The 26637-nt window shown below is 48.2% G+C and overlaps 1 protein-coding gene across 2 annotated transcripts in view; it reads left to right on the forward strand.

Moving 5' to 3' along the window:
* The window catches only part of GFRA4 (GDNF family receptor alpha 4), a 140130-nt gene that overhangs the window by 104790 nt on the left and 8703 nt on the right, over window positions 1-26637 (forward strand). For both annotated transcript variants that reach the window (XM_084855304.1, XM_084855305.1), the window contains exons 3-6: window positions 798-878; window positions 10727-11072; window positions 16962-17071; window positions 19161-19295. In XM_084855304.1, coding sequence (XP_084711430.1) covers window positions 798-878; window positions 10727-11072; window positions 16962-17071; window positions 19161-19295 — 672 coding nt within the window. The remainder of the gene's footprint in view (window positions 1-797; window positions 879-10726; window positions 11073-16961; window positions 17072-19160; window positions 19296-26637) is intronic.

Consider the following 26637-nt stretch of genomic DNA (forward strand, 5'->3'; position numbering starts at 1 on the left):
GAAATGGGGGCTGCTGAGGAAGCTATGCAGTCAGTAGCCGGAAGAAGACATGGGGCTGTCGAGAGCTGTGATTGGACAGGAGGGAAATACAAACACCGCTGTATGTGGACAGGCGGGGGAGGGGACTACGACCGGATACAGTAGCGAAGGCGGAAAATCAGAGCACATTAAGGGGAAATACCGGGATATTAGGGTATTGAAAGTGGGAGCACGGAAGTGGGAAATTCCGGTTCCAATTCGAGGCAGTACTGCGTAGTGTGAAAGGTGGGCGGTGAAACCTCATTGGAAGCAAAAAAAAAAAAGGCAGCAAGTGTAGATCCAGCCTTGGTAACTGGAGTCCACAAGTACTTGCTCAACTGTTAAGATCACCTTCTCTATGTCCCCATGCCATCAGAGGTCAGGCAGGTGGTGACTCAGGATTTGGTACCCCATTTGTAGCTTCCCCTCACCTGGCCAGCACTGCCTCTGACATCCTTTCAAAGCCAGGTGACAACCTTTTTCATTTGCCCAGGTCTTCTAAGCTTTGGGCCTTTTGCAACTGCTGGTTGCAAAATGGGTTTATTGCCATCAGTGCTGTTCAGCTGTTTGACTTCCCTTGTCATTGTTTCTTTAACGTTTTTAAGCTTTGTTTGTAATATTATTTTTGAAATTGTAATACTGTCATTGTCATAAGCTGCCCTGGAAGTTTCCTTTTAGTTTTTTACTGTGTAGTATTACATATAAATAATAATCGTGATCAATAGCTGTACGTTTCTGCAGCTCCTTTTCCATTAAATTTCTGTTTCCATCTCCATTAGGCATGAACGTGATGGAGAGTTCCCCTTACGAACCATTTGTGAGGGGTTTTGACTACGTCCGATTAGCTTCCATCACTGCAGGTACGTCTTTGTATGGATGTTATTCTTGCACTGCTTTGCTCCTCCTCCCAATCCCACTTAGAGCACAGGTAGGCGACCTTTTTGGACCATAGGCAGATTTTACCATTTGAAAAGCTGTCCTGGGCACCACCACAAAATGGCTTCCATGGGAGGCATGACAAAAGACAAGTAACCTGCCCAAATGGCTGTGTACAAGACAGAGGTGGGGTCTGAGCCCCAGCACACAAAACAACTCCTTTGAACCCACAGTTTTCAGCAACAACAGAAAGTAATTTCACAACAATCCCAGCTGCTGAAAAGAAAATGTGTTCATTGAAAGAAAAAAAAAAACAGTGGGAGTGGTAGGATACCATGGCAGGTGCCAAGAAAAGTGTCGGGGGGTGCATTGGTGCCTGTGGGCACGGCGTTGCCTGCCTTTGCGTTAGAGAAGCTGGAAAAATGGGACTTCAGCTTCCTCATAAGGATTTTGCAACAGGTGAGATTCCAGGAACCATCTCCCCAAGATGCTTTTCTGTTTCCTGAGCTGTTTTATTGCTGGCCATGATGACAAAACGTAATAATATATTGTTTCTGTTTACTCTGTTTGAACGTGCTGCCCGGAGACCACCTTGGCTTTCCGTTGGTGGCCGTTTCTCCAAATCACCAGCAAATCAAGGGGCTGCAACAAGGGCTGGGTCCCATTTCTTCACATATGAAACCACCTACTTTCTGCATCGGCCTCAAGTGGGAATGCCGTTAACCTTTGTAACTAGCACATACTGTAGATGCTCATCTTCCTTCCAAATCCTGGTGTCGGGTTCCTGCTCGCAGAATCAGATTCTTCATTACAGAAGAGCTTAAAAGTAATTCCCCCACATGGTCCATTGGGCCTCTCTGTTCTCTGGAGGGCTTCAGAGACTGGACAGGCATTTGCTGGAGCTGTTGTCTTGGTGCCCACCTGGTGCCCCAACCCTCCTGATTTCATTTTATGTTTCAGTTTTGTTTTTTTTTAATGGGGGGGCTGGCATGCTGCAGAGCAAAGTGCCAGCCTCAAATGACATCTTCATTTCCAAGAATGGCGCTGGGTCCCATGTGCATGGTTGGCTGCAGCCCAGGGCTTTGTTTTGAAGCATGTCTAGCTGCTCAGAAAAAGAAAAAGTAAGCGCGGGGCGAGGGGTGGGGTAGGACATTTCCTGTGGATCAAGGGAGGTTGTTTTATCCATGGTGTGTGTGCATGTGTGTGTTTGTGTGCGTGCACGTGTGTGTGTCTTTCTCTGAGCATCAGGAGAAGAGGGGCTAAGCACCTTAAGCTAAGCTATCCCCTCTTCTGGTTCTTCCCCCAACCTGATGGTTCCTGGCAGCCTTACCAGTCTGCCCTCGGGCCTGGTGGTGCTGCTGCTGAATGCCAGGTCGGCCCAAAATAAAATCTCCCTCATCCATGATTTGATTGTGGATGAGGGGGCTGACCTGGTATGTATTACTGAGACCTGGGTGGGGGAACTGGGAGGGGTCACTCCCAGTTGTGCCCTCCTGGGTACTCGGTGCAGCACCAACACCGACTCGAGGGTCGGGGATGGGGGGTTGCCATGGTCTATAGGAATTCAATCTCCCTCTCTAGGCTCCCTGCCCATTCGAGTGCAGATCTTGAGTGTTTGTACCTTGTGTTGGGTACCCGGGACAGATTAGGGATTCTGTTGGTGTACCGCCCATCCCGCTGCCCGTCAGACTCCCTGCCTGAGCTGGCGGAGGTGGTCTCGGACTTGGTGTTGAGGACCCCTAGGATGATGGTCCTGGGGGATCTCAACTTCCATGCTGAGGCCGCTGTATCTGGGGTGGTCAGGACTTCATGGCCGCCATGACAACCATGGGGCTGTCCCAACATGTCATCGGCCCAACGCATATAAAAGGACACACGCTTGATCTGGTTTTCTCGACTGGGCAGGAGGATGGTGATCTGAAAGTGGAGGAATTAACATCTGTCCCTTTGTCATGGTCAGACTTCCTGCTGAGGTTTAGACTCCTGGCGGCCTTCCCCCTCTGCAAGGGTGGGGGACCTATTAAAATGGTCCACCCCCGGAGATTAATGGATTCCAATGGATTCCAGAGGGCTCTGGGGGATTTCCCTGCTGGTATGGCTGGTGCTCCTGTCGAAGCCCAGGTCGCTCTGTGGAATGCAGAAATGACTCGGGCGGTTGACACGACTGCGCCCAAGCGCCCTCTCCCTCTGAGCAGAGCCCAGCCAGCTCCTTGGTACACACCTGAGCTGAGGGCAATGAAGCAAGAGGGGAGATGGCTAGAACGCAGGTGGAGGAAAACTCATGCTGAGTCTGACCAAACACAGGTAAGAGCTCACTATCGAGCCTACTCTGTGGCAGTGAGGGTGGCAAAGAGACAGCTCTTTTCCACCAGCATTGCATCTTCTCAGTGTCGTCCAGCGGAGATTTTCCGAGTGGTTCACGGCCTGTTACATTCTGAGCCGGGGAGAGAGACAGTGGAACCCTCGGTGGCACGTTGTGATAAGTTTGCAAGGCACTTTGAAGATAAAGTTGCTCAGATTCGTCATGAATTGGACACCATGATTAATGCAGTTCCATTTGTAGAGGCATTCAGAGCACCGTCTGGTCCAGTTTTATTGGATGAGTTTCAGTTACTGAGGCCTGAGGATGCGGACAAGGTGCTTGGCCAAGTCCGATCGACCACTTGTGTGCTTGACCCTTGCCCTTCATGGCTTATTAAATCAAACAAGGAGGGGATGTCCGGCTGGGTCCAGGAGGTTGTCAATTCCTCCTTGAGAGAGGGAGTGGTGCCTGCCCCTTTAAAAGAGGCAGTAATTAGACCACTCCTGAAAAAGCCTAACCTGGACCCAGAGGATGTTAACAATTATAGGTCAGTGGCCAACATCCCTTTCCTGGGCAAGGTGCTTGAGCGGATGGTTGCAGGACAGGTCCAGGCACTGTTGAATGAAACGGATTATCTAGATCCATTTCAATCGGGCTTCAGGCCTGGTTTTGGAATGGAAACTGCCTTGGTCGCCCTGTGGGATGACCTCTGCCGGGAGAGGGACAGGGGGAGTGCGACCCTGTTGATTCTCCTGGACCTCTCAGCGGCTTTTGATACCATCGACCATGGTATCCTTCTGGATAGGTTGACTTGATCCTAACCAACAGAGATGACTTAGTGGATAAAGTAGCAGTTACAGGAACTCTTGGGGAAAGCGACCATATTGTACTTGAGTTCTTGGTTCTAAGGGAAGCAAAAGCCGAGTGTAGTCAAACGTGTACCCTGGATTTTAGGAAAGCTGATTTTCATAAACTCAGAACAATGATCAGTAAGGTCCCATGGCAAGCGATGCTAGCGAGAAAAGGAGTCCAAGATGGGTGGGAGCTTTTAAAAAAGGAAATTCTCAAGGCACAATCACAAGCAATTCCAACAAGAAGAAAAGGTGGAAGACAACAGAAGAAGCCAATGTGGCTTCACAAAAAGCTTAGGGGTGACCTGAAAACAAAAAAGGACACATATAGGAAGTGGAAAGAAGGCCAAGTAACAAAGGAAGAGTACAGGCAGATAGCACAGAATTGCAGGGATGGCGTCAGGAAGGCTAAAGCTGAGAATGAGGTGAGGTTAGCAAGGGATGTTAAAAACAACAAAAAGGCATTCTTCAGCTATGTGCATAGTAAAAGGCAGAGGAAAGAAATGGTGGTTCAGCTATTAAATAAGGATGGCAAAACGATAACAGATGACCAAGAAAAGGCAGAGGTGCTCAATTCCTACTTTGGCTCAGTCTTCTCCCAAAAGAGGGTCTATGACCCCCCTGGCAAAGGCGAAGTACAGGCTGAAGGGGCAGGATTGCAGCTTGAGATCGACAGGCATATGGTCAAGGAACACCTCATTACTTTGAATGAGTTCAAATCTCCAGGGCCAGATGAACTGCATCCTAGAGTCATAAAGGAACTGGCAGAAGAACTCTCAGAACCGCTGTCTATTCTCTTTGAGAAATCATGGAGGACAGGGGAAGTGCCAGATGACTGGAGGAGGGCTAACGTTGTCCCTATCTTCAAAAAGGGTAAAAAGGAGGAACCTGGGAACTACAGACCAGTCAGTCTGACATCAATCCCTGGGAAAATTCTGGAGCAGATCATAAAGCAATCCATCTGGAAGCACCTTGACAACAATGCCGTGATTACTCGAAGCCAACATGGATTTGTCAAAAACAAGTCCTGCCAGACAAATCTGATCTCATTTTTTGATCAAGTAACCTCCCTTGTAGACCGTGGGAATGCTGTAGACATCATATACCTCTACTTCAGCAAAGCTTTCGACAAAGTGCCCCATGATATCCTGATGAGCAAACTAGCTCGAAGTGGGCTAGATGAAACAACGATCATGTGGATCCACAGTTGGCTACAGAATCGGACTCAAAGAGTGCTTATCAATGGGAACTTCTCAAACTGGGGAGAGGTAACGAGTGGGGTACCGCAGGGCTCAGTCCTGAGCCCAGTGCTCTTCAACATTTTTATGAACGACTTGGAGGAGGAGGTGCAGGGAATGCTGATCAAATTTGCAGATGACACAAAATTGGGCAGGATAGCGAATACTTTGGAAGACAGAAACAAGATTCAAAGTGATCTGGATAGACTGGAGTGCTAGGCAGAAAACAACAGAATGACATTTAATAGGGATAAATGCCAGGTTCTGTACCTAGGAAAAAGAAACCAAATGCACAGTTACAAGATGGGGGATACGTGGCTCAACCACACTACAAGCGAGAAGGATCTTGGAATTGTTGTCGATCACAAGCTGAATATGAGCCAACAATGTGATGTGCCTGCAAAAAAGGCAAATGCTATTTGGGGCTGCATTCATAGAAGCATCACTTCCAAATCCCGGGAAGTACTAGTTCCCCTCTACTCAGCACTGGTTAGGCCTCATCTGGAGTACTGTGTCCAGTTCTGGGCACCACACTTTAAGAAGGATGCAGACAAACTGGAGAGGGTTCAGAGGAGGGCAACAAAGATGATCAGGGGACTGGAAACAAAGCCCTATGAAGAGAGACTGAAAGAACTGGGCATGTTTAGCCTTGAGAAGAGAAGACTGAGGGGAGATATGACAGCACTCTTGAAGTACTTGAAAGGTTGTCACAGAGAAGAAGGCCAGGATCTCTTCTTGATCATCCCAGAGTGCAGGACACGGAATAATGGGCTCAAGTTACAGGAAGCCAGATTCCGGCTGAACATCAGGAAAAACCTCCTGACTGTAAGAGCAATACGACAATGGAACCAATGACCTAGGGAGGTGGTGGGCTCTCCCACACTGGAGGCCTTCAAGATGAGGCTGGACAGCCATTTGTCAGGGATGCTCTGACTTGGATTCCTGCATTGAGCAGGGGGTTGGACTCGATGGCCTTCTAGGCCCCTTCCAACCCTACTATTCTATGATTCTAGGTTCTCTGGGTTGGGAGTTGGAGGCACTGCACTACAGTGGTTCTGCTCCTACTTGGATGGCCGATTCCAGAAGGTGGTGCTGGGGGATTATTGCTCTGTGCCATGGCAATTGTGCCATGGGGTTCCACAGAGCTCTATTTTATCCCCCATGCTGTTTAACATCTACATGAAACTGCTGGGGGAGGTTATCCAGAGGTGTGGGCTGAAGTGCCATCAATATGCGGATGACACCCAGCTCTACCTCTCTTTCTCATCAAACCCAGGTAAGGCAGTGGCTGTTCTGAATCAGGGCCTGGGCACGGTAATGGACTGGGTGAGGGCCAATAAACTGAAACTCAATCCAGACAAGACAGAGGTACTGTTAGCAGGTGGTTCGTCTGCCCGGCTAGGCGATATTCAACCTGTTCTGGAGGGGGTTGCACTCCCCCTAAAGGATCAGGTTCGTAGTTTGGGGGTTCTCTTGTATCCAGTACTGTCACCTGAGGCACAGGTGAACTCAGTGCCACGGAGCACTTTTTATCAGCTTAGGCTGGTATACCAGCTACGCCCTTATCTGGACAGAGATAGCCTAGCTACAGTTATCCATGCTCTGATAACTTCTTGTCTGGATTACTGCAATGCGTTATACGTGGGGCTGCCTTTGAAAACGGTCCGGAAACTTCAGCTGGTCCAAACTAGGGCAGCAAGATTGTTAACAGGGACTGGCCTGGAAGCTCATATTACGCCAGTACTTTTCCAGCTGCACTGGATGCCAGTCCATTTCCGGGCCTGATTCAAAGTACTGGTATTAACATTCAAAGCCCTTAACGGCTTGGGGCCAGATTACCTGAAGGATCGCCTCCGCCCATATGTGCCTGCCTGGACCTTAAGATCATCGTCAGCAGCCCTTCTCCATGAGCCCCTGCCAAAGGAAGTGAGGCGGGTGGCTACTAGGAGGAGGGCTTTTTCTGCTGTGGCACCTCGGCTGTGGAATGAGCTCCCTAGTGAGGTTCGCCTGGCACCTACGGTGTATTCCTTTTGGCGCCAGGTGAAGACCTTTTTATTTTCCCAGGCATTTTAGCATTTTAGATTTCTAAACATTTAGCTTTGCTGTTTTAAATTTGTTTTTTAAACTCCTGCACTGCTGCTAGGTTTTACTGTGGTTGTATTGTTATATATATTGTTATATATGGAAAAAGCAAGAGAATTCCAGAAAAATGTCTATTTCTGCTTCATTGACTACGCTAAAGCCTTTGATTGTGTGGATCACAACAAACTGGCAAATTCTTAAAGTGATGGGAGTACCAGACCACCTTACCTGTCTCCTGAGAAACCTGTACGAGGGTCAAGAAGCAACAGTAAGAACCAGACATGGAACAACCGAGTGGTTCAAAATTGGGAAAGGAGTACGACAAGGATGCATATTGTCACCCTGCTTATTTTACTTATATGCAGAGTACATCATGAGAAACGCCGGGTTGGATGAATCACAGCTCGGAATTAAGATTGCTGGGAGAATTATCAACAACCTCCAATATGCAGAAGATACCACCCTAATGGCAGAAAGCGAAGAGGATCTAAAGAGCCTCATGTTGAGGGTGAAAGAGGAGAGTGCAAAAGCTGGTTTGAAACTCAACATTAAAAAAACGAAGATCATGGCATCTGGCCCCATCACTTCCTGGCATATAGAAGGGGAAGAAATGGAAGCAGTGACAGATTTTACTTTCTTGGGCTCCAAGATCACCGCAGATGGTGACTGTAGCCATGAAATTAAAAGACGCTTGCTCCTTGGGAGGAAAGCTATGGCCAACCTAGACAGCATAGTAAGAAGCAGAGACATCACCTTGCCAACAAAGGTCCGTCTAATCAAAGCTATGGTTTTCCCAGTAGTAATGTATGGCTGTGAGAGCTGGACTCTAAGGAAGGCTGAGCGCCGAAGAATTGATGCTTTCGAACTGTGGTGCTGGAGAAGACTCTTACGAGTCCCCTGGACTGCAAGGAGGTCAAATCAGTCCATCCTAGTTGCCAAGTTGCCAAGCAGACAAGATTTTACTCATCCAACCAGGAGACTGGCCAGGAAATTAAAGGCCGGTTACCTTAACATCTTCCCCTGGACTGCAAGGAGGTCAAATCAGTCAATCCTAAAGGAAATCAACCCTAAGTGCTCATTGGAAGGACATATCCTGAAGCTGAAGCTGAAATATTTTGGCCACCTAATGCGAAGAGAAAACTGTCTGGAAAAGACCCTGATGCTGGGAAAGACTGAAGGCAAAAGGAGAAGGGGACGGCAGAGGATGAGATGTCTAGATAGCATCACCGATGCAATGAATATGGACTTGAGCACGCTCCGGGAGAGAACACAGGACAGGAAGGCCTGGCGTGCTATGGTCCATGGGGTCACGAAGAGTCGGACACGACTGAACGACTTAACAACAACATTGTTGTTTTAATGTTCTACATATTTTAAATTGTTTTACTGTGTGCTGTTTGGTTTTAATTTTTGTGAACCACCCAGAGAGCTTCGGCTATTGGGCGGTATAGAAATGAATAAATAAATAAATAAATAAATTGCTGGTTTGCCTTTTGTGAAATATTTTGTTGGGCTTTGTGGGGGCAAATGTGATTTGGGGCTCAGACCCTACCTCTGCCTTGTACTTTGTTTCTTGGCCATGTTACTTGTCGCTGAGCCTCATCAGTTTCCTTCTGTGAAATGGGTGTTGGAGCAGAAAACGATGAGTTCAAAAGAGTAGTGTTGTATTTTGGAGGTCAGACCCCACCTCTGCCTGTACTCCGGTTCCTCAGCAACTTACCTTTCTTTTCGTCCCACCAGTTTGCCTTCTGGGTAGTACACCCAATACAGCAGCCATTTTGCAAATGGGGAAGGCCTCCCACAGCAGCCATTTTGTGAGAGTACCCATGACACTCTCTCAAAATTCCAAAGGTTCTCACTGACTCAAAAATATTAGAGACCCATGGCATACAAGTCCCCTGCCCCAACTCTGCAATACTATTATTATTCTTTTGAACCACCCTGTATCCAGTCATTTGCAAAGTTTTCCTTGCCACATTGTCCCTTTTCCTGGTCCTTTCTACCTGTGCCCTACTTCCCTTTGTTGTCATTGTGACCTACATATTTCTCTCTTTGGACACCTTTGCCTGAGAAATTTTGCTAGGCTCAGTGATTGTTGTTGTTGCTTCTCTCAGAATCCGTCAGATGTTTCACTTGAGACTGAATTCCCAATTTCATTCCAAATTTCACATTTGACAAAACTCAGAGACAACCTAAGCAGTCATATTCAAATATTTTGGAGTTCCCCTGAAATTCCTCAAATCTTTTGCTTGAGGAGGAATTCTTAAAGTCACTCCAAATTTCACTTCAGGCAAAACTTTATTGGCAGCACGGTTCACGGTATATCTAATTTAACCCACTGGATTTCCACAACAACCTTGTGAAGTAGACCAGGCTGACTTGTCCAGAGCCATCCTGTGAGTTTTGTGGTGAGCAGAGATTCAACCTGGGCTTCTGACTTCATCCCCAACCTGTAGCCACTAGGACAGGCCTAGTGGAACAGGAAAGCAGTAAGCCCAAAATCTGTAGGATGGGCTGTATCAAAGATAAAATAAGCACGCCCTCTTTAAATTAGGTCTGCAATTCCACCCATGATGCAGACTTAGGGTGTCCAGGTGTCCTACTTTACAAAGGACAATTGTCTACTTGGAAGAGTTTCTTTTGCCTCTTTTGTAATTACTTTGAAATGTTAGTATTAGTGAAATGAATTGTTTGGGTTGTTTATTAGGATGTATTGGTGTGCTTCCTTGTTCTTGTATTCCTGTTGTGTTGTTAGCCGCTTTGGACACTTTGGACACTTTTTGTGGAAAAGCGGCATATAAATTTGAGGAGGAGGAGGAGGAGGATGAAGAGCTGTCAGAGGACAGTCCTCTATTTGAAGCTTCCTGTCTTTGTTGAGCTGTCCAGTCCAAGTCTGGTTTAAACCAGAAAACCCTAAGGAGGGAGAGAGCGAGGGCCTTGTAGTTGCCTGCCACCATCAACAGTAGTCACCTAGACAGCAGACTGAGCAGGAGCACAGGTCACCTGGCAAGATGCATGAGATTTCAATTTGAATTTAAGTGACTTCTAAGTTTGCATCTACTCATATAGATTATTGATTTGATTTGATTTGATTTAAAGTATTTTTATCCTGTCCCTCAACCAAACAGGTAGCTTTGCAAACAATCAGTTGAACAAGATGGCCTCTGCTCGCAGGCTTACAATCTAAAAAGACATGACATGTGAGGATAAAGCGATGTGGAGGGGAGATTAGCATATGCAAATGTTACGCAAATTGGTGTCCTCTTTTGGGGGCGATGCGTTTTCTCTTCTTTGGTAATGTGCCAACCGCCACCCTAGTGATGCTAAACTAGATTTTTCTGTTTTTTTCTGCCACGCAGGCTCCGAAAATGAGGTGACTCAGGTGAACCGCTGCTTGGATGCTGCCAAGGCCTGCAATGTAGACGAGATGTGCCAGCGCCTCCGGACCGAGTACGTCTCCTCCTGCATCCGGCGTGTGGCCCGGGCAGACACCTGCAACCGCTCCAAGTGCCACAAGGCCTTGCGGAAGTTCTTTGACCGTGTGCCCCCCGAATACACGCACGAGCTGCTCTTCTGCCCCTGCGACGACACGGCCTGTGCCGAGCGCCGCAGGCAAACCATCGTGCCCACCTGCTCTTACGAAGCCAAGGAGAGGCCAAATTGCTTGGGCCCGCTGGACTCCTGCCGGGGGAACTACGTTTGCAGGTACCCTACGTCTTCCTCCCCTTTGCCACTGAAAAGAGTAACTCTGAAGGCCGGAATTACTAAATGAGATGCTTTTCCCCACATATAGCAGCCTTCCCCAATCTGACGCCCTCTACATGTGTTGGACTACAACTGCCATTATCTTGGGATAATGGGGGTTGTAGCCCAGCACATCTGGAGGGCACCCAGTTGGGGAAAGCTGCCACATAACAATGCAGAAAATGTGGTTGTGGCTTTGGATATCTTCACCACACAAGCCTGCCCGCTCTCGCACTTGGAACTCCGAGCAGCCTTTGCCAGGGTGACCTTGACCAGCGTTTCCTGCACAAGGTTATTGGCAACGACAGCTGCCATGGAGAGCTGAGCAGATCCACTGAATTCAGCAGCCATCTGCCTCCATATACCAGATGCTGAGGTCAAACGATCAGGAAGGGCCAGGCCCACCGGCGTACTTTCCCAAAGCATCTGGCTGGCAGCTGGAACAGGTCACAAGATGCCAGACTAGAATGACAGACAGTGGACCTGATCCAGCAAGGCAGCTCTTCTGGGGCTGGACCCCCCCCCCCTTGTAAATGGGCTCAGGGGATTAGGAAAGCGTAAGGGGGGCTTTTGCCATTTGAAAGTGCAGCTCAGCCCGCTGAAGTTTGCGTTCACTTTACAAAGCCACTCTAGGCCCAAAGATGCCCTTGACAGCTCGAGTATCAAAAGACGTGACAGCTCACCCAGCTTGGCCCTGACTCAGCGGATGTCAAACCTCTTTCAGCTGGAGGGCCAAATTCCATCCTGGAGAAATTCTCAGGGGCCACATTCCAGCGGTGGGCAGGGCCAGAGGCAAAGGGGCAGGGCCCGAAATATCAGCACCGCATAGCTTCAAGCGCCTCTTGCCAGTAACAAAGCTTTAGGCAGTTCAACCTTTTTAGAAAGGGGGGGCTGCACAGAAGCCAGGAAACCAACAAATGGTCGGTGTGGGGGGAGGGGGGCAGGAGAAGGAGGTATGGGCAGTGTGGTGTAGTGGCTAGAGTGTTGGACTGGGACTGGGGAGACCTGGGTTCTAGTCCCCACTTGGCCGTGAAGCTCACTGGGTGACTTCAGGCCAGTCACCAACTCTCAGCCCTAACCTACCTCACAGGGCTGTTGTTGTGAGAATAAAATGGAGAGGAGGAAGATTATGTATGCTGCCTTGGGTTCCTTAAGGAGGAGAAAAGGCGGGATCTAAATTGAATGAATGAATGAATGAATGAATGAATGAATGAATGAGTGAATGGCATCTTGGGACCCAGAGGGCAGGATTGCGACCCCAGGTGGGCCAGACTTGGCCCATGGGCTGGAGGTTCCTCAGCCCTGCCAAAATTGAACCTTTTACTTCCTGTTCTTGGTGTACTATCAGTACAGTACAATTTATGGAGGCACATTGGGAAGAAAAGTCAAATTAAATTAGATAAGGGCACAAACAGCAGCTATAGCAATACAAGACTTGGGCCCAAACTGCGTGTGTTGTTAGATGCATCTTTGCATTGAACATGCAGGCTGTTTTTTTCAAGCAAGCTAGCATTAGCTGTGTGTATGGGTGGGGGTGGGGAGGGCTGATAATTATGAGAATCAGACAGGCATTTGAGGGGAGGGGATTTCATCCTTTCCTCACCTGCAGCAGTCCTGAAGAAAATCCCTCTTCCAAAGCTGGTATTTCCTTGGGGGCGGGATCCCCTCATTGGCCCTTAATTGGGTCCGGGAAGGTCTCTGTAATCTCTGAAGCTGTGTGCCCAAATCATGTTTTATTAAACATCAGTCCAGGCCAAAATGTGGGAATCAACCAAGAACTGCATTGAATATGTACAGATTTTTTTCTGCAAGGAACAGACATTGTGACAAAAATTATCTGTGGACTGGGACAATAACAGATCCATCCTACCAAGAGCTCCCTTTGTTATTGGAACTTCCACTAATCACTCCCTGCATGCTCTCACTGCAGGCATATGGTCTAGAAACGTGTTTTTCTTTCTTAAAAAGCAGAATGCACAGTGCAGCGTATATGCCCAGACAAGCATAATGAGATACTCAGTCCTAGCAGGGAGGGGGATCCTGGTGAAGCTTTTACGGTACCATCACACTGCCTCATTCACAGACGTTTATGGGTGGTCCAGACGACACTATCTCCCACTCATGACCCTCCCATGTTTTCTTACCACTTCTTCCGTCTTTTTCCTTAACGCAGAAAATCCGTTAAGGAGAAACAGGCAGAACAGCTGCACAAGGCCTTCTAATCGCTAGCGCTAAGGCTAAGAGCCCTCCGTCAGGAAGCAGCCTGAGAATCAGGAAGGCTCCTGACCTGAGTCCCTCCAGAGCAGCAGACCAGGTGGATTCCTGTCAAGGATGTGGCTCTGAGGGCTTCTCCCACCAGATGCTGCTAGAGCAAAGTTCAGCCTGTCCCCAGGCTCTGCACCATTTCTTGCTTTGTAGCTGATCAATCTGCATGGGAGGAAACTCACCGCTAATCCCTGGCATCAGCAGAGTAAAAATATCTTGTTCCCCTGTCCTTTGTTTTGCCCAAAGAGAAAGAAATGAAGGTGGGGAATAGACTTGGACTAAGACGGTCTTGGTCTTGAGCTTATCTGTGCATCATGATCACCCAGGGGGGGAGAAGAAATGTACAGCATCATAGTGGCACAGCTCGGACAACATGCCATGGCCCATTGTGGGTTATTTAACCCACAGGCACCACTTTGCATGCCCAACCCCCACTTGGGGGTCGCCATGTTGTTCAAACCTGGCAAGCGTGGGTTGTGCGAGGGTTAAACAGCCCTCGCATAACCCATGGTCTGTTCTAGGGTCATGTGAGGTTTGTTTGCACAATACGCTTGCCAGTTTTGCACAACATGACAACCCCTGAGCAGGGGATGGATATGCAAAACAGATGCCGCACACGCCTCAGCCTCACCATGGGTTAAATAAATAACCCATGGTGGGCTGTTGTGTCATGAGAACCAGCGCATCGTGTGCATATGAAAACGCTGCTTGAGTTTTGCACAAGGCTCAACAGTGACCATGGTTGTAGAAGCAGCAGAAAAGGAGGAGCAGTGGCTTAGAGCAGGGGGCTGGAGCTCTTTCAGCCCAAGGGCCAAATCCAATTCCAGAGAAGCCCTCGGGGGCGGCATTCCCTTGGTGGGTGGGGCTAAAGGCAAGTGGGCGGGGCCAAAGCACCAGCATATTATAGCTTAAAACTCTTACTATCAGTACCAAAGCCTCAGAGAGGCATTTCAGCCGTTTAGGGTGGTGCGGAAAATGTGCAAAAGGCAGGATATCACCAAACAATTGGTGGTTGGGGGAAGGCGGTGGGGCCTTCTGGGGAACTTGGGAGGGCCAGATTGGGACGCCAGGCAGGCTGGATTTGTCCCCTGGGCCTGAGGTTCAACAAGTCTGGCTTAGAAACAGAAGAAAACAGCTGGTTGGCAGAGAACCTGGTTGGGCACACCCTCCGTGCCTTCATACTTACCTGTGAATATATTGTTATGGCCGTGAGAAGCGAAGGCCCAACTAAATTGGCTTCATTAATGGGCACTGATGGCTGGGGGGTGCTAGCTGATGATCATCCCACCTTGTTGGGTGAGGACTGTTTGCTTTAAGGCTTGCCTATCTGGTGATGTGCTCTGCTCCTCCCTGCTCAGCATGTAGACAGGGCCAGCTTCAGGGGTGGGCAAGCTGGGTGGGCGCCCGTGGTGCCAAGCTGACGGGGGCACCAAGCCGAGCTGAGGGGGCACCAAGCTGAGCTGTGTTTTTTTAATGTACTGTCCGCAGTGATCTCGGGTGGCAAAAAGCAAGTGCCTGTAACCTTTTCTTTCAAGGCTCTACAGGTTGTTTGGATACGAACTACAAAAATGATCTTCCTTCAGTTAGCTTGAAAGTATGTTTCCTTTTCAGTTTCCACTTTGCACTAGGTAAAAATCAGTGGGACACGGCTTTACTTTGAGGCAACGTTACTGAGCACTTAGCTCTGCAAATACGGTCCGTGCGTGAATTCTCGCATGTGGCCCCCTTTTTGCACACAGACGCATGGGTCCTTGTAGGGGGCAGCAGCAGGGCCCCCAACATCACGCCAGCACCTCTCCCCGGGAACCCGCTGGGTGGCCCTGCAAAGCCGACCACGGAGGAGTCAAATCTGGTCAAATCCCCACAAGGGCACTCCTTCTCACCCAGGGCGCTGTTTATCCTGAGGCCGGCCCTGCAGGCAGACTTGTTAACAAAGAGAAATCACAAACAAACCTAAAGTCTCGAGGAGCCTCTGCTCACAAGGCCATTGACCCTGTAAAAGGGGGGGGGGCAGAACCTCAGACCCAGGGGCCAAATCTGGTCCTCTGAGGTTCCCTGGGTGGCTTCCCCTGGCCTCATCCCTTTCCTCTGACCAGCTTCTGCATGGGTTCTCCCCCTGCCCCCCGCTTCTAACACGCTCAAAGCAGGATGGGGTGGGCTTCAATCTTGCGCACACAGGCCTCCCCACCATCTATCTCCAACAGAATGTTTCTGGAATAGCTGGTGGAGGGGCAAAGGGGGGGAGGAAAAGACCAAGAGTGGGCGGGGGGGCTCAGCCAGAGAAGGAAGGCCGTATCCACTGTGCATTCCTTGCCTTCAGAGCCCCCTGAGCTATTTCTGAAATAGGAGGGGGGAGAGGCAATGATAGGGTGGCCGTGGGTCCTAGTCTACTGTTCCCTGTTTGACGTTATCCCTCACCATTGCCCGTGCTGACTGGAGCAGATGGGAGTTGTGGTCCAATAACCAGTGGAGGCTGGTGGCTCCGATGTCAGTGGGGCAGTCAATCTGCTCCGGGTTTCAGTCAGAACTCTAAAGGAGCTCTCCGAGGTGCTTTGTAGCTCAGATCGCTCCTTCAGAGTTCTGACTGGTTCGACTGAAACCCGGAGCAGATTCACCACCCCATTGACATCGGAGCCTCCAGCCTCCACTGCCGATAAGATCCCCAGCCCAGCTGTACCTGAAGAGGAGCCCCAGTCCAGTTTAAAGACAAGGAACCCTATGAAGGGGAAAGCCCAGGGGCCTCGAAGTTGCCCTTGAGGTTGAATTTAGCTCCTAGACAGCTGGCTGAGCAGGTACACAGCTCACCCGGGAGATGCATTATCTTTCAACTTAAATTATAGTCATTATTTCTACATTTACATCTCTATGTATAAATTAGCATATGCATTTTTATGCAAATCAGTGTCTTTTCTCCTCTCTTTTGGTGACGCATCAGTGGCCACCCTCCAGTCGACAGTGACAAGAGGGGTCATCTCTGCCTCCCTCCTACCGCATCCCAATCCGTTACAGGCAGACAAAAGGGAGAGAAAGAGCGATGTGGGGTGGGTGAGAGAAAGAATAGGGGTGAACTTCCTAAACAGTCATTTGGGGGCCAACTTGAGACTTTGACCAAACTTTGCCACTCAAAAAGGCCCCCTGGTAAAAATTGTACACAACCAGGGTGTTAAGTCTTCAACTCTGGGAGCCAGCGTGGTGTAGCAGTTACAGCCTTGGCCTGGGACTCAGAAGATCCAGGTTCTAATCCCCACTTGGCCATGAAGCTCACTGGGGGACTTTGGGCCAGTCATTGACTCTCAACCTAACCTGTGTCACGGGGTTATTGTAAGGAAAAAATGGAGAGGAGAAAGATCATGCAAGCTGCCTTGGGTTCCTTGCAAAAGGAAAAAGACAGTTGGATACAAATGTAATACTACTGCTAATACTAATACTACTAGTACTATTAATCCATGATTGCTTTGGACCACCAAGGACATGGCATTGCTTGGTCTCTTAGCCCTAAGCAAGAGCCCGCTTACATACAAGTGTGGAAAACTGAATGCAACTCATTAACATGCTCCCTTTTTGCATCTTTGTCCTCTCCCCCAGATCCCGTTACGCCGAGTTCCAGTTTAACTGCCAGCCATCCACACAGTCTGCAACAAGATGCCGAAGGGAAAACTATGCGGCATGTCTGTTGGCCTATACTGGAATTATAGGTATACAGCGGGGATATCTTTCCACATTACTGGAAATTTGGGGAGTGAGGGGGGGCTTGCAGTTACACAGAACAACGACTGCCTTGTGAATATGAACATGACCAGTTCCCCCCACCCCAACCAAGAGGTTTTGCAGCCCCAACTGACACAATTGGGGCCTATGTGTGTGTGTGTGTGTGTGTATGGGAGGCAGGGGACACTTCTGTGGGACCTAGAAGTTCAGGGGGCCTAGCCCAGGCTGCAACCCAATTACTGTGATGAAAATATTGAGGCTACATTGTAGACCAGCCTTCCCAACCCTCCAGATGTGTTATCCCGTAATTCAACTCCATAATTCAACTTTCAATTCCAACTGGGAATTATGGGACTTGGAGTCCAATGCATCTCAGAGCTCCAAGGTTGGGAAGGCTGTTAGAGACAGTGCGTGAGGATAGCTGTGGAAACTAATTTTCTGTATCTGTGTATCAGCTGGAGCCAATCAGAGAAGGTGTTTGAGCAGAGCATGCACTATTGTGAATGGGGAGTTGCTGACCCAGAGCAGAACATAGTGTGTGCTTGTGCAGTTGAACCAGGACTTCTGGTTTGAGAGACAGGGAGGTTTGTGCTCTCGCAAGACCTACCAGTCCCACAGTTCCTTGGGCATTGACGGGAGAGAAGGAAAGCTGATAGGAGGGACAAGGCACCATAAGGATTAGGGGATTATGTATTTATTTATTATTACTGGGCTGCTGGACTAGGGCATACAGCCAAAACGCCATTCCGCATCCCAAATGGATTTCAAACTTGAGTGCAGTAGCAATTACACACAGAATCAGATTGAAGGTCTTACTCAAAGCACACAGCTCGCGAAAGAAAAGGCTCTTTGTAATGTCGAAAGCATCGGTATTTCCCAGAGTGCCTGAATCTCACATGGACATCTCCGACGTTGCAAGAAAGCACACCTTTGGGCACTACTGGATTTCCACGGGGCTGTCATGTGCTGGGATGAGGGATGGCCCCCCTGTTTGCCCCCAAAGTGTTCAAGGCTTGTCGAGTGTTAGTCGAACATTCAATAAGCCCCTGTGTGCCCACCACCAACTCCCTGTTGCCTCCACCACAAGGGCTCAACAACTTGCCTTGGGGCAGGCACCCCCCAAATACCCACCAGGGCATCATCTCCCACCAGAAAGTGGGAACTGGCGCTCTGCATGTAATTTCCACTAGGAATGAACCAGGAACGTGATATAGCTTTGTATCTGATAATATAACGTTTGTGCATCAGTTTATGCAGGCTGGTAAACAGCCGGTTGCCTGGTTGCCCGTGGCAAGTGAGAATCATCTCTAGGAGAGCAGGCGGTTTTTGTAAACTAGAAGACAGTTGGTCCCAGTTGGTGGGGGTGGCGTGGTCTCTCCACCTCACTTCTTTCAGACCATCCATACAGCAGAAATGACTTCTACATCTACATGCGGATGGGGTAAATGCAATAAAACTGTGGGCAAGAAATTTGCTCAGGTTGTCCTATCAAAGACAAACTTCAGAGGATTTCGGGACAGAACACGGGACTTCTGCTGAAAATGGCAGTGGTGCATCGAGTTCCCCCTGCCCCTCCACAGTGTCTAATTCAACTTACCCCATGTCTTAACATCTTTAAATTTGCTTTTCCCTCTGCCCCTGGTTCCACTTCGCTGGCTACTGTTGGCAGGGGAATGCACCTTGTCATTGCTTCAGGAGCCAGGGTATGCTGAATGAAGCCAGCTTTCCCTAACCAGCATGGCTGGGGATGATGGGAGTTGTGCTCCAACATGTTTGGGGAAGGCTTCATTACAGAGAGAGAAAGGGGACATCAGCAGGGGTTGAGCGGATGTTGAACTCATCAGTTTGTTCAAGATCCACATTCACACACTGCACATACATGTATGTGCAGTTGCACGCCCAATAATCCAGTTGCTGTACTTGAGCTGAAACTGAGCTCCAGGGACTTGAACTCTCTGTTCCGAGCAGCTCTTTCGAGGTCTATTGCTGAGTTTGCCTGATGTTCACCTTCTCTTTCTCCACCCGTCAACAGATATTCTCTCTCTCTTTCCCCACTCCTCCTTCTCCCCTTGGCAGGTAGTCCCATCACCCCAAACTATATCGACAACTCGACCTCTAACATAGCACCTTGGTGTACGTGCAACACCAGCGGAAACCGCCAGGAGGAGTGCGAGAGCTTCCTGCACCTCTTCACAGAGAATCCCTGCCTCCGTGAGTTACCACGCAGCTGCCACACTGTTGTTCCCCCATTCGGGGGGGGGGGTCAGGGGGTTTGGAGGGGGATGATCTGTGGATGGATCTCCTTCTGCTCATGCCTGCCTCACTCAACCAACAGGCCGAGTCTGGTGTCCTGTGTGAATGAAGGTTTGATTAAGAACACAACCGTTTCTAGCTGATGCGGTCTGGGCACCCGGGTTGTGTGACTGTTTCAAAGGATTGTATCCTGTTGTCACTCAGCCATGTTGTAAAACATCAGGATCTTGTCACCTGACAATTTACAAGCCACTTTGTTGAAAAAACAAACAAACAAACCAAACACCCAAAGTGTTTTGCCCTCCTTGACTTGTTCATCCCCAAAACAGCCCTGCAAAGTTGGCCTTTTGTCACCATTTTTACAGGTAGGAAACTGGGGCTGGCTTGAAACCACCTCCTGCCAAGGCAGGGTAGGGGAAGAGCAAGGGAGACATTAACGCCATGAGTCTGCTTCATGGGCAAGGCCAGTGAATAAGTCTGACCCCGAAGCCCTTATGAGGGAGGGACCAGTGAGTATCACATGACCCACTCCAGCCTATTGCTGCAAAGAGGCTTCCTTATTGGCTTCCCTGGGTTTCCCCCCTTGGCCACAGTGGAATGGAGGTGCATAGGCTGAGGGCCAAGAGGAGCCTTGACAGTTTAAAAAAAAAAAAGGCCGGCCGGCCTTAGCTGAGCAGGGATGCAAACACAGGCCTCTCATGTCCAAGTTTAACGTCATGATCATGTCACCCCTGAGGAAGAAGAATCCTCCTGTCCCAAATGGATGTCTTAGTCCTTGAGAGCGGCAGGAGGAGGCAAAGTGGGCCGGACGGCCTTTCCAAATGACAGAGGCAGGAAAGAAAAATTTCTGCTGGCCCAGAAGCGATGAGGCAGCTTGATCACGTCCAGACTCATCAGCGTCCCAAGAAGGACGCAAGACTGTCAGGGCTCAAGGAGACCTGACAAGAGCGGACCTTGCCAGAGATTGGAGATGGGCAGCTGGGAGGACCAAATGTCCCCTCATTCCCAGAACTCTCTCACAAGGGCAGGCCGCCCAGCCGCCGGGGTGTTAGTTTGCCGGGGGCACACAAGGACAGACATGAAGCGCCCTTGGCGCCTTTTAGCCTCTCATTTGCAGAGGGGATACAGCTGGATGGAGAAAACCTGTCATTACCATCATTATTATCATTAGTAGTAGTAGTAGTAGTATTGCTATTATTATTATCACCGCCTTATTTGCTAAAAACCCATCAAGGCGGTGCACGACAATTTAAAACAGTAAAACCTTAATACAATAAACAACAGAACACAGTAGTTAATATTTTTAACATTTAACATTCCACAGACTCTGCCATGCTCATCTCAAGAGGGGCACTTTGGGGGGAGGATGCTTCTCCCTCACACATCTGTTCTCTCGTTGCCCCCCAGAATGGGGAGGCTGCGTGTGTGTTCACGCCACTGTGCCATAGAGTTTAGAAACCCCTAAGCAAACACAAAGGGGTGAGAGCAGAGAGCACCGTGGGACGTTGCTGGGCGGCCGCAATACAGTCATGACATGTGAGTCCTTGAAAAGGAACTGAGCTTCCCAGCTGTTTTTAAGTTGCTCTTTCATGCTTAATTCTTTCATGTTTAATTCTTTTAAAATTTTATGTAATTTAATGATAAACACTTCTTTAAAAATTTAATTTCCCCTCCTCTTCTCCTCTCCAGACACCTAGTTCCACTAAAACAGCCTTCCCCAAGCTGGTACCCTCCAGATGTGCTGGCCTGCTTGCTTGGAATGATGGCAGCTGCAGTCCAACACATCTGCAGGGTGCCCAGTTGGGGAAAGGTACTCCTAAGCTGGGACACAACCAAGAGGACAGATGTTGCCCCAGGATCCTTGGACATGCTACATAAATAAATAAAACTGTCAGCATCATCCGTGGCATCATCCAGGTCCAAGAACACAGGTCCCTGCCCAGAGGAGCATACAATCCAGGAAGCAAGATGAGAGAGGCAACAGAAGGAGGGGAGGGAAATGGAGGCAGGCCAGGGGGTGGGGGAAAGAGGGGAAGAACATATCATTGTTCAGTTACATCTCCTTCTGCTTACTTTCTGTATGGTTTGGAGAGACAGTTGGAGGGTTTTGAGGAGGGATTTAAAGGAAGAGAGTCAGCCTCAGCGAGATGGTACCAAGCATAAGGGGAAGCAAGGCAGCAGACTGTTGGACGGTGCAGGGTGATAGAACTGAAGGAGCAAAGATCACTGGATATACTCAAAAAGCAGAGGGGAAAGGCAGGGGCAGCACCATATCATTTATTCATTTATATTATCCATATACTGCTTGATTTAGTAAAACCTCTAAGGGGTTGACATAAACCACATTTAAATACATGCTTTAAAACTATTTCAACTGCAGTAACAATACAAATCACATTTAAAATACACAAGGAAAAACAATTCCAACTGCAATGATACAAAACAATACAAGGAGCAGCAAGATGGAGCAGCATACAAATAGATGCAATTAATTACAAGCCAGGGAGGACAAGTGCATTTGGGGGAGGTGTTTGAAACATACCACATTTTCTGCCTCCCAAACTGCATGGGGGAAGGTTTTCCAGAGGGTGGGTGCCACCACCAAGAAGGCCCCACCTTCAAGATCTTACCTGGTGACATTCCGTTGGTCGCAGAACAACCAACAAAGCCTCCTCTGAAGATCTTAAAGGTCAGCTGGATATATACAGGGGAAGGCCATCTGCTAGATATTATTACATGATACTAACCATAATTCTTGACATTATATAGTTCTTTAGAATGATCTATATAACATTATATATAGTCTTTAAAACTATATCCCAGTCACATAATTAATTTCTTGTAATGTGTACAACCATCCTGTAAGGTAGGCCAGTATACATTAACCCCCTGTTGGCTACATGGTGCTGAGAGAGAGAGAGGGTGGCTTGCCTCAGGCTGCTGAGTGAGCTCGAGGTGAGTTTTGAGCCAGGCATGTCCTGATTTGTAGCTCAGGCTTTCTTAGCCAACTATGCTAGATGCTGAAGTGTTTGTTGATCAACCTTGAAACTATTGCCACTCCAAGGGATCGCTTGGGGCCAGCATCATCCTGCTGTCTCTTCACTGAGTAAGCCCTCAGGGTAGCAGTGTGCATGAATGTGTGTGCGCGTGTGTGAGTGGGTGTACATGAGCATGCATGTGCACGTTGATCTTGAACAGAAATTCCTATAATGCAGGGATGCTGAACTCCTTTCAGCCCGAGATCTGAATTCCATTTGGAAATGCTCTTGGGGCGCGGGGAGTGCATTCCAGTAGTAGGCAGAGCCAAAGGCAAAATGGGGCAGGGCCAAATACTAAATATACCAATGTATATCAGCTTAACACTCTCACTGCCAGTAACTAAGCCTGAAGAGAGGCATTTCAACTTTTTGGAATGGGGTGGGGGGAAATTGCAGATCTCAGGAGGGCCAGATTTGGCCCACAGGCCTGTGGTTCTCCACCCTGCTATAATGTTTGTTGTGAGCTGGGTGAATGGATTCCCAGTTGACAACAGGCCCGAATGCAACCCAGGGGCATCGTTATAGCACGACCCACCTGGGCACAGGCCCCAGATCTTTTGGGCTGTCCTAATTGCCTTTTTCCCCTACATTTTCCCATTGACATGCATTGGAAAACAGAAATGGCCATAACTTTTTTAGCTTTGTATGATAAATACATGAACTTTGGACATCTGATAGCCCCCATAGAGCTGATTGAACCTACCCAATTTCAGGCAGTTAGGTCCAGTGACTTTTGTGCTAGTCACAGGTAAAATTGGCTTTTTTCAAGAAAATCTGTCAAAGCAAAGAGCTATCATTTTTTTGTTCTTCCACATAAGTGCATGGAATTTGGGGACCTGGCAGCCCCTATGGAGCTGACTGAACCTGCCAAATTTCAGGCAGTTAGATCCAGTGGCGTTTGTGCTAGACATGCGTAAAGTTTCCTTTTCTCAAAGACTAAAAAGTAAAAACTGTCAAACCACACAGGGGATTAGAGATCCTAATCAGAAGGTGTTTAAGGTGACCATTAGGAGGCTTACACTGCTGCGGCTTTTAAATAGGTTTTAAATAGTTTTAAAAAACCTAGAAAAAGCCCTCAGCCAGCTCACCTCATAAAGTTAATTCAAGTACATGCAGTCCTTACAAACCTTCCACAGCCTCCTAAATTCCTCTGAAGTACTACCTCTCTCAAAGGAGCCACTGGGCTTAGGGAATTCTCTCTTTAACCCCCCCCCCCGTGCATTTCCAATCGCCATTCTTCTTTTCTTTTTCCCTCCCCTATCCTGTTCTTTCCTTCTCTTCTTTATTCCACACAGAGCATACCTTGGGGAATTCTTAAAGGGAATTCTCTTTGGTGGGCAAGAGAAGTTCTGAACTGTATTTGGCTTTCTACAAACAGACATGAGGGCTGGTTTTTCTCCTTCTCCTCACTCAAGTCTTTGAGAAAAGTGGGTTCACGTGGTTGCAGAGAAACAAATCTGGGGCTGTTTTGTTTGTCAGTTGCCATTCTCCAGCAATAGGAAGGGCTGTTGCTCAGTGACAGAGCACAGGCTTGGTAAGGTTCAATCCCCAGCATCTCCAGGTAAGGCTAGGAAAGAATCCTGCCTGGAACAGTCAGCGTCAACAATACTGCGCTAGACAGACACAAGGTCTGACTCAGTATAAGGCAGCTTCCTATGTTCCTATGAAGACGAAGCTTTAATACAAGTAGCAGGTTTGGGATTTTTTTTTTTAAGTGGAGGGGAGATAAATACTGCTAATTTATGCAATCCTATGTATGCCTACTCAGAAGTCCCATTATGTTTAATGAGGCTTACCCTCAGGAAAGTGTGCATAGGATTCCAGCATGAATTACTTCTGCAGGGAGGTTTGCACCTTGATGTTCTGCATGTTTACTCAGAAATAAGTCCTGAGCTCTAAGCATGCAACTGCAGGCTTAACACAGTGCCTACCCAATTCCGTCTAACGAATTGACTACCCTTTCAGCTCAGTCCTATGCATGTTTTGTCATGTTGGGGGGGGGGGGTTGCATGAACTAGCTTCAGTGGTGAGGGAAAAGCACTTAGTACATGCTCAAAGTTTCTCCATAACTGAGCCCTAGTTTTGAAAACAGACTCATTGGCTGAATCCCGGTGAAGTCTTGGCACAAATGAAATTAGGGGAGGAGGATACAATGAGAGCTTGTACATAACAAGGAGGAGGTAGAAGAGAGTTTCACAAAGCAAGATAATCTGTTTTTACGAAGAATTGCTGGAGGATGGTAGGATGAGGAGGGATGGTTGCATGGAGGGAAACAGAACTGGTAGGAGGAGAATGAAAGTGCTCAGTGGTGAAAGAAAAGCATTCTGCATATGCTCAGAGGTACTCTATATTTAAGAACATCAGAAGGTCCATCTAGTCCAGCATTCTGTTCACACAGTGGCCAACCAGATGCCCACGGGAAACCCACAAGCAGGACATGAGTGCAATAGCACCTTCCCACCCATGTTCCCATGCTGCTAACCTTGGTGAAATGTAAATACATTCTAATAATTCTAAATTTGCATGCATGTATATCCTTCAGAAACTTGGCAGCTTTCTTGCCTGGGGGCAAGACGTGTGCATTTTCATACAAATTTACCCAAAAACTCTTGGGGAAGGGGGGAAGGGAAAGGAAAGCAAATCACTCCCTCCCCCAAATTGGAGAACTCCCCTTCCACATGAACTGCTGTACCTAATCTTCTGAAACCTTACTGGTTTCTTACTTAGGGACAACTCTAGGCTGTCTGTAATTTTCAGAACAATGATCCACAAGGAAAATAAGGAGATAACTATGTCCTCTTTTGGAGACCTCAAAATGTCAAGGCCACTCTTGCACAAAACCTTTGTGGCTATCATTCTGAAATTTGGCAGACATGATCTCCTCTGATGGGGCAATGAATCCTGAAATTTTCATCCAATTCTTCCATGTTAAAAAAATGTTATTGGCAGTTCCCTTTAAAAGAAAATCAAAATATAAACCCTGCACCTACTTTTTCTGACATTGAGCAGGTGTAATCCCCTTCTAGGGGGCTACTATGCCTGAAATTATCATCCAGTTTTTTTCTAATTTCCCATGGTAGTCAGCAGGAAGCATAAAGACTCATTTTTCCAAACATTGACTCAGGTTTGGTGGTGAGCTAAAGTGGTCCGACTACAAATTGGCCCAAGCAGAAGCGGGATGTTTTCCAAAATGCTGAATTGGGGTCTGAGTTGAAGTGGGTTGGGGGGTGAGTGCACACTTCTTATGTATGTATGTAATCTATACACACACACAAGCACACCACATGCCCACACACCACACACACACATACATATATACACATATATATGAGGTGCGCTTAGACTCGGGTATTATATATGCGTGTGTGTGTGTATATATATATATGCGCAAATGTGTGTTATGGGCCTGCGCCCCAGATCTTTTAAGAACCTAGCAATGCCCCTGATGCAACTCCAGGTGGAACAGGAGATGCCTGATATAGCAATGGCTGATTCTCCCCCAAGATAAGAAAGTTGGCAGAAAGTAGGGCAGAAGGTAGGGTGTAATGTTTGCCCTTCTTCAGCCGAATGTTTTCTAACATTCCCAACTGGTCCCTCAGGCCGAGTGCACGTGTTCAACCTGCACCTGAGCTGTACCACTTCAGAATGCAGGTGGAGATCTGCATGACTGAATGATCCTCCCTCAAACAAACAAATTCCTTCCTCATAGAAACTAGCACGGCAGGATGAAGGGGCCTAGCCAAGCCTCAGTGTCTCCTTGACATACTATTTTTCTATGTGCAAGGCTTGGGGATATGATCATCTGTAGACTGAAGTGGTACAGCCCAGGCCCAGGCTGACCACTTCAGTGAGGCACAGGCTCAGACAGGGCCTATGAAGGCTGCATATAGGCAGGGCATGATTAGGGCGGCCACTTAGCGTTGCCCAAAAAGAGGACAAAAGGTAACACTCATGTCCATAAAATTTGCATATGCAAATATATATGTGCATTTTCAGAAATATTAGCTATTATTTAAATAGAATGACAAGCCCTCTCACCATAGTAGAGAAGACGGCCCGCTCAGTCTGCTATCCAGGTGCCAACTGTTCATGGGCAAATTCAAAGCCCCTGCATGCACTCCCTTTCTTATGGCTCTTTGGGCTTTTCTACATGAGGCTGTTCCTCTGCATCTACTTTCCGCTGCATCTCCTTTCAGTTTCGTCACAGAATTGAGATCTGAGCACTACACAAGGAGCGTTTCCTTTCCTGCTTGTCTGCTTCA

This window comes from Heloderma suspectum, chromosome 5, assembly GCF_057233095.1.
Source record: "Heloderma suspectum isolate Gila_16-S chromosome 5, 16-S_ref, whole genome shotgun sequence".
NCBI lineage: Eukaryota > Metazoa > Chordata > Lepidosauria > Squamata > Helodermatidae > Heloderma > Heloderma suspectum.